Source organism: Pituophis catenifer, unplaced genomic scaffold (assembly GCF_029215685.1).
Source record: "Pituophis catenifer annectens isolate HBS135680 unplaced genomic scaffold, rPitCat1.0.hap2 SCAF_14, whole genome shotgun sequence".
NCBI classification, from domain to species: domain Eukaryota; kingdom Metazoa; phylum Chordata; class Lepidosauria; order Squamata; family Colubridae; genus Pituophis; species Pituophis catenifer.
This window is the reverse complement of record NW_027256894.1, coordinates 985,589-993,716: the sequence shown is the minus strand read 5'-3', so window position 1 is coordinate 993,716 and position 8,128 is coordinate 985,589. Positions and strand designations below refer to the sequence as shown.

Here is an 8,128-nt window from a genome sequence, read left to right as displayed (position 1 = left end):
TTCATCTAACTCCTCAGGGAAACCTCGTACTTGAAAATTGAATGAGTTTTTTCCCTTTTTCAGACCGTGGGGAACATGAATATGTGTTTCTTCTATGAATGTGAGCTGTGTCTCAAAAGTTAAGTTTTCTGGTTGAATTGAGCCCTACTGCCAATTTTGAGATACACTTTGGTCTAACTCCTCAGGGAAAACTCGTACTTGAAGATTGAATGAGTTTTTGCCCTTTTTCAGACCGTGGGGAACATGAATATGTGTTTCTTCTGCAAATGTGAGCTGTGTCTCAAAAGTTAAGTTTTCTGATTGAATTGAGTCCTACTGCTAATTCCGAGATACAGCTTTCATCTAACTCCTCAGGGAAACCTCGTACTTGAAAATTGAATGAGTTTTTTCCCTTTTTCAGACCGTGGGGAACATGAATATGTGTTTCTTCTATGAATGTGAGCTGTGTCTCAAAAGTTAAGTTTTCTGGTTGAATTGAGCCCTACTGCCAATTTTGAGATACACTTTGGTTTAACTCCTCAGGGAAACCTTGTACTTCAAAATTGAATGTGTTTTGCGCTTTTCAGACCGTGGGGAACATGAATGTGTTTCCTCTGCAAATCTGAGCTTGTGTCAAAAGTTAACTTTTATGGCTGAATTGAGTCCTACTGCTAATTCCGAGATAAAATTTTGGTCTACATCCTCAGGGAAAGATTATACTTGAAAATTGAATGTGTTTTTGCCCTTTTTTAGACCGTAGGGAACAGGAATATGTGTTTCTTGCAAATCTGAGCTGTGTGTCAAATGTTAAGTTTTCTGGCAGAATTGAGTCCCATTGCCAATTCCGAAATACAGCTTTGGTCTAACTCCTCAGGGAAACCTCGTGTTTGAAAATTGAATGTGTTCTTGCCATTTTTCAAACCGTGGGGAACATGAAAATCTTAGCTCTGTGTCAAAAGTTGTTTTCTGTTGAATTGAGCCCTACTGCCAATTCTGATACCCTTTGGTCTAACTCCTCAGGGAAACCTCGTATTTGAAAGTTGAATGAGTTTTTGCCCTTTTTCAGACCGTGGGGATCATGAATATGTGTTTCTTCTGCAAATCTGATTTTGTGTCAAATTGAGCCCTACTGACCCTGACCCAGAACTGGCCCCGGACTGGAACCCAGACCCGGTTCTGGGTCAGTAGGGCTCAATTTGATAAAAGATCAGATTTTCAGAAGAGGGCAGGTCAAGTGGGGCTCATCCTGACCTGTTTTTCTCAGGGACTGAGCATATCCTGCTCAGCGAAGATTAGAACCATCCTAAGTTATTGTTATTGTGAGTTGCAGCTCTTAATCAGGTAACAGAACAGATAACAGAATTGGAAGGGATCTTTGAGGTCCTCTAGTCTAACCCGTGCTCAAGCAGGATACCTTAGAATATTTCAGACAAATGGCTGTAGTCTCTTCTACTGGGCCTAGCTTCAGTGAAATCATGCCCTTCTGGAGAGTTGTGAGTCTGGCTTGCCCAGATTCAGGATGCCTTTGGGCTGAGTCCCTGGGCTGATCATGGGGTCCTTTTGTTCATGTTGACAAGGGCTTCCTTGGTGCTTGTGAAGAAGCTGGCCTTAGTGACCTAACCAGTGGAATGGCTTGCCTCCAGAGGTTGTGGGTGATTTTCAAGAAGAGACTACAGCCATTTGTCTGAAATATTCTAAGGTATCCTGCTTGAGCACGGGTTAGACTAGAGGACCTCAAAGATCCCTTCCAATTCTGTTATCTGTTCTGTTACCTGATTAAGAGCTGCAACTCACAATAACAATAACTTAGGATGGTTCTAATCTTCGCTGAGCAGGATATGCTCAGTCCCTGAGAAAAACAGGTCAGGATGAGCCCCACTTTTCTCTTTGTTCTGGTGCTGCAGGCAGCTGTTATGCTGAGACTTCGTCTTTTGACCTGGGATGTCAAGGACACCCTGCTTCGGCTCCGGGTTCCCGTGGGGTAGAGTTACTCCACCGAGGCCCAGGCCTTTGGCCTCCAGGTACCTGCTGAGGTGCTCAACCACTCCTTTTCCCAAGCTCATACATCCCATAGCCAGCGTTTCCCCAACTATGGCTTCAGTCAGGGCCTCAGCTCCAAGCAGTAGTGGCTTGGAGTTGTCTTGGAGACCTTCCAGCTTGCCGGAATTCATGACAGTGGTCTTCTCTGGCCCGTTGCCGAAAAACTCTACCGGGATTATAGCAGCCCAAAGAACTGGGAACTGGCCACCATGCATGCAGATGCACTCACACCTGCCTGCTGCCATTCCTGAGCAAGCTCTGCACTGGTGGTGCCCCAATCCCGCAGCTGAATCACCTTTAGGAGATGGTCCTGGCTGGTCCTGGCACTTGGACTTTCTTGGGCGCCCTGAAGCCTTCTTCACAACAATTGAACCTCCCTCTCCTTGATGATCCAATATATGGTTGATGTAAGTGCAATCTTAGCAGCAGCAATATCCTTGCCTGTGAATCCCTTTTTGTGCAAAGCAATGACTGCACGTTTCCTTGCAGGTAACCATGGTGAACAGAGGAAGAACAATGACTTCAAGCACCACCCACCCTCTTTGTAAAGCTTCCCTTCTGTTATTCTAACTCAATCAGCATGACAAGAGTGGTCTCCAACCTTGTCCTGGTCAACAGTGATGCCTGTATTAAGGATGGCATCACTGACAGGATGTCAGCTGCTCCTGTTGTGGCAGGGATGAAATGCAGTGGAAATGCTTTGGGGGATTAAATTCATTTTCATGGCAGAGAGGGACTTTGCAATTAGTTGCAAGCGATCTGATCACTCTTCCTAACATCCTGGAGTTAGATGGCACATTGCCATCTTCCACACTGGATCAGCAGACTTTGTGAGAATTGATCTTTGTGTCATTCTCACAACTTTTGGCCAGGACTGTATATTTCCCCACTCCAAATCTGCTTTCCTTTCAGCCAGCTGTAAAGTTGTAATTAATGAACTCTTCTGAGGACTGTCATTCTTTTTCAATGCCAGCAGCGCCATATTGCAATTTCCGACAATATTGGCTCCTTGAAGTATCATTTCTTATATCTGGGTGACGGAATTGCGGGGATCGCGACCCTTCCTCCGCACTTTCCGCAAGAAGCAGCGCTCCCGAGTCTCACTTGGCGGAGCTCACAGTCGGCAGACCCTGTAGCGACCCGTCGCCCGCTGCAGCCCGGTTCAAACAGAGCGCGAACCTGGAAACCCCTCTTCGTGCCGCGCGCACTCGGGCCCTCGGCGGGCTTAGCCGGCCGCCTGGCGGCAGGAGAACTGCTGGATTCCGACAGGCGAGGCGGCCTCTTTGGAAGCCCTGGCAGGTCCGGCGCCCGCAGTCCTTAGCCGCGCTTCCAGCATGGGCGCGGGATGGGCGGGCGAGGCTACCGAGGAGTCTCGCAGGAGTCCTTGCGCTGGACTCCTGCGAGACCCGGTAGCGGCCGAAGCCTTAGCCGCAGGGAGAAGCCGAGCCAATTAAGCGCCTTCCCGAGCAGGAGCCCCGCGCGCAGCCGCAGGAAAGTAGCGCTCGGCTCCGCGGCCCGCGTGGGTTTGACAAAGAGCCGAGTCTGAGAGGCAGCCGGCGGTCAAGCGGGCCAATGGGCGGCCGGGGAGGCGCTTGCCCGGACGCCGATTGGCCATCCTTCCCTAGCGCGCCCATGCTCCACGTGGGGCGCCCGCCTCTCTCGTGACGTCACGCCAGAAGCCATTTTGGCTGAACGGGCGGGGCGGCCGCTTGTCGCGTGAGGCAAGCCCCGACTCCCCGAGGAGGCGGACCGGCCGGCGCTTTGCACGCCCCTAGGAGTCCCGTTGCCTCAGGCACAGCGACCACCCTCGCCCGGGAGGCAGCGCTCGGCACCTTCTCCCACCGGCGCTTCCCAGCCGCGTCGCCGCTGTGGAAATGTCCCGCGGGCGAAGCGCGGCTGCTTCCTCCTCCCGGCGGCTCGACAACCCCCCGCCCCGGGCCCAGCCCTTCGCAAAGGCTGCCGCGACCCCGGCCCTCCGTCAGCAGCCCGCCAGCGCTCCGACCCTGCCCGGCCGGGGTTGGGCGCCGAGAACAGGCCCTCAGCACCGGGAACGGGCGCGCGGAGGCTGCGAGTCCGAGGGAAGCGGGAACGAATCTCTGGCTTGGCGCCTCCCGTGAGCCGCCCCGCGCTTAGCTTGACCGGGGCGGCTACGGCGGACGGGAGCCTCGGTGCGGTGCAGCAGCCGCGGTTAAGGAAGCGGCCTCGCTTTTCCCTTCCCCGCGGGAGGCCTGCCATCTCCCCCGGTTCCCAGCCTTGGACGGCCCCGAAATGCCTCGGCTAGAACGGACGGCAGCGGCCGAACTCCGCCGCCCGCGGAAGCCAAGGGCACGAAGGGAGCCGGGCCGGCGCAGCTGCAGCCGCCGGAGGAGGAGCGCCGGCCAGTCCCCGCTGCGGGCTCCGGGACGCTCCCCGCCCCCTCCGCCCAGGCCCCAATCAGAGCGGGAGCTCCCCACGTGGGATCCCGGCGCGGTGATTGGCGCAGAGCGGCGGGGACGCGCCCCTCCCCTCCTGCTGGCCTCGCTTCCCTCTTTCTTCCTCCGGCCGCCGCTGCTCCCCCCGCGCCCCCCCCCGCGCAGCTGGAGTGGAGGCCGACGGTGCGGGGCGACCTGGGAAACCGGCCAGACCCCTCCCCCCGCGGCGAGAGAGGAGCGGAAGGCAGGGGCTCCTTTCCCCGCGGGGCCCCTGCTTTACCCCTCGAGCCTGGCCGGAGCGGGCGCCTTGGGGCGCGGACCGTGGGAAGTTCGCTCGGGGAGCCTCCGCGGCGGAAGCGCTTCCGCGGCCTCGTTGGATTTCCGCGGAGCGGCAGGAGGGGGAGACGCCTCTCTTGGCCCGCCCGTCCACCCGGGCTTTGTTCGCCTGCCGTTTCCCGGCTACCTGCGGGAAGGAGCGCAGCGCTTCGCCCAGACTTAGTCCGCTTCGGATCCCAGGAAGCGGCCTGGCGAGGCGCGTAGCCGAAGTGCCGGTAGTGCGCGCAGCTCTGCGGCTTGGCTGAGCGGCGCCGGATCGGGCCGGGAAGAATCCTCGCGAGCCTGGGGGGCTAGGATGCCCGGGAGCGGCGGCGCAGGCATCTCGGCCGCCGCCGCTCCACCCGGAGGAGGACGACAACGAGGAGGCGCGCCTGGCTCCCGGGGCCGGCGGCGGTGGTCGGGGGCGGCGGGTGCTGAGCCGCCCGCGCTCGTCTCTTTTGTCCCGGCTTCAAGAGAGACTTGGTACCCGTGGCGGCGGGCCTGCTGGGGCGGGCCATGTATCCGCAGGGGCGGCACCCGGTGAGTGGCGCCGGGCCTCGCCCGGAGAACCTTTTCTTAAGCGGGGCCGCCTCCAAGGTTCAAAGCAGCCCCACCCCCGTCGGGTCGGCTAGCGATGTTTTTCCTTCGGTCCCTCCTTCCGTGCAATCAGTTAAACTGGGTGGGGAAAGATGAAGCAATAGATCCGCCACGACGGCTCATTGAAAGTCGCCGGGGTCCTGGCAAGTTGGTTTACTTGATTTATGAATCGATGTGTGTAAAACCGCATCTCAGGTGTCAGGGAGGGTCTGGAATATTTTTATTAATATCTGTTGTCATTTGCTCATTAAGGGCCCCCTCCAATTTTCACTTCTTTTCAAGGAACCCTTAATTCCCACCCACCCCCCTCTGTTGAGCTCGGCTCTTTTGCGGGGAGAGCCCAGATGGTTCTCCCAGCCTTTCCCCATGATGTTGGGAGGGAAAGGGTCTGAAGTTCCACCCCAGTTGTGCGAGCATGAGGAGGGGTGGCTGTGCTCCCCTTGGCCACCAGTCAACATGTCTCTTCCTCAGGGCCCCCACCAGCCTGGACAGCCTGGCTTTAAATTCACAGTGGCTGAATCCTGTGACAGGATTAAGGACGAGTTCCAGTTTCTGCAGGCGCAGTACCACAGGTGAGCATCCTCCACTTAGTCTGCTGGATCCTTCAGCCAGGCCTTCAGGGGCATGCTTAAATAAGGGGGGCAGGAAGTAGGCGCCCCTTCTCTGTGGAAAGCCCCCCCCTTCAAATGCTGTTTTCTGCTTCCCTTCCTTTTTTTTTTTTTTTTTATTTGATTTATATGCCGCCCTCCTCCGGAGACTCAGGGTGGCTTACAATGTGCTAAGCAATAGCCTTCATCCTTTTTGTATATTTAGACAAAGTCAGCTTCATCGGCTCCCCTGAGAAATGCTTTGAATTCCAAGCTGTGCCCTAAAGCTTCTGGACCTCAGTGCCCCCCATTTGCTTGGGAGTAAAATACCATTACTTCTCCCGTTCCTCGCCCCAGGTTCTCCCCTCCTAGCAGTTCGAAAGCAGGCAAATGCAAGGAGATTAATAGGTACCACTTCGGTAGGAAAGTAACAGGGTTCTGTGCGCTTTTGACATATAAGCATGCTGGCCACATGACCCTGGAAATTGTCTTCAGACAATTCTGGCTCCCTCGCCCAAAAAGCAGAGATGAGCCCTATGGCCCAGAGTCGGACACGACTGACAGGGAAACCTTTACCTTTGGAAATCGTGGTGGTGCCAAGCATTGGCTCTTGAATGCTGCTGTCTCTTTTGCCTTGGCAATACCATCTTCCGGTGTGTTAAGGAAGCCCAAAGCAGCTGGTGGCTTCCTTACCCCTACCCCCACTGGGTTTGCCTGCTGTTTGCTTTAACTGTACAGGTAGTCCTCGATTTACAACAGTTCATTTAGTGACCGTTCAAAGTTACAACGGCACTAAAAAAAGAATAGAATAGAATTTTTTATTGGCCAAGTGTGATTGGATACACAAGGAATTTGTCTTGGTGCATATGTTCTCAGTGTACATCAAGAATCATAATAATCGTTACGACCAGTGCAGCATCCCCATAATCATGATCAAAATTCAGATGATTGGCAACTGATTCATACTTACGACCATTGCTGTGGTCCAAGGTTCAGTGATCACCTTTTGTGACCTTCTGACAAGCAAAGTCAATGGGGAAACCAAATTCACTTATCAACCAGGTTACTAACTTATCAACTGATATGACTCACTTAACAATTGTGGCAAGAAAGGTGATAAAATGGGGCAAAACTCACTTAACAAAGGTCCCACTTAACAACAGAAATGTTGGGCTCCATTGTTGTAAATTGAGGATTACCTGTATGAAAAAAAAAAACTCCAGGAATGGTGGCTCTTTAACTGAAGCCTCCAAGGATTTACTTTTTTTCCAGCCTGAGTATCCTTTCTCTGGATGGATACTTGGCAGGCTGTGATTCAGGGAGTTCAGAAGGACGGTCACTCTGGGTGCTTTAGAGAATGGAGTGTATTTCTCTAGACCTTTGGGCCTCCCGTGCTGAGTGCCAGAGTTCATTTTTGTGAAGGCTTAAACCTTTTTATGAGCACAACTAGTAGACATGTAGGAAGGAAGGGTTTCATGTCAAAATATTGGATTTGTGGGCATCTTTTTTCTTGTTTCCTTCCTTTGTATTTGAAGGAATGATGTTTTGTATGTATGTCATGTCACTTTAAAATTTCCTATTTTTTAGTCTGAAAGTGGAGTATGATAAGCTTGCAAATGAAAAGACGGAAATGCAGCGCCACTATGTCATGGTAAGCTACCTCTTTTCAGGCTCTGCAGGAACAGGACTGGGAGGGATCTGCTTGCTCATCACTTTTGAGTCCCGCTTATTGGGGCTCTGAAAAGTAGCGCCAATGATCATGCTCTGGAGGGGAGAGACAGCTTGGCTGAATTGCAGTCTCCGATCTCCCTAGCTGTGGTGCCTGGGTACTCTTGCATGCACAGCTCTGCACAGAAGACACTGAAAATTCTCTGGTTAACATGGGCCTTTTGCTCAAAAGGTGGCCCGTAATCCTGACTGCCCTGGTTGTGTGACCTGAAAACTGTTTGCTGTATTGTGGATCCTGGTCTGAGGTTCCTGGCATGCATGTTTCTCTTAAGGCTCGTGTGGCAAGGGCTCTGTGTGGTTTGTGGGTTTTGCAGGCCCTGAGCTTCAGGTCCTTCTGCTGCCTCTGAACAGATTGCTGGTGCATGTCAAAGTTCTACTTGAAGAATACGTCAGGAAGGGATGCTCTGCTAAAGTACCAAAATTGTGTTCAGTGTCACTTCTCTTTTTGGGGACTCACCCAGAAGGATTACT

At 53.4% G+C, this 8,128-nt stretch overlaps 1 protein-coding gene across 4 annotated transcripts in view; it reads left to right on the top strand.

The window, feature by feature from the left end:
- The first annotated feature begins 5,088 nt into the window (after positions 1 to 5,088).
- LOC139324118 (transducin-like enhancer protein 3) overlaps positions 5,089 to 8,128 on the top strand; it is an 84,475-nt gene continuing 81,435 nt past the window's right edge. For 3 of the 4 annotated variants that reach the window (XM_070953788.1, XM_070953787.1, XM_070953786.1), the window contains exons 1-3: positions 5,089 to 5,285; positions 5,814 to 5,914; positions 7,517 to 7,580. In XM_070953788.1, coding sequence (XP_070809889.1) covers positions 5,262 to 5,285; positions 5,814 to 5,914; positions 7,517 to 7,580 — 189 coding nt within the window. In that variant the 5' untranslated portion in view covers positions 5,089 to 5,261. Of the gene's footprint in view, positions 5,286 to 5,708; positions 5,915 to 7,516; positions 7,581 to 8,128 lie in introns of those variants that run through there. The other variant, XM_070953784.1, reaches the window with a different exon arrangement.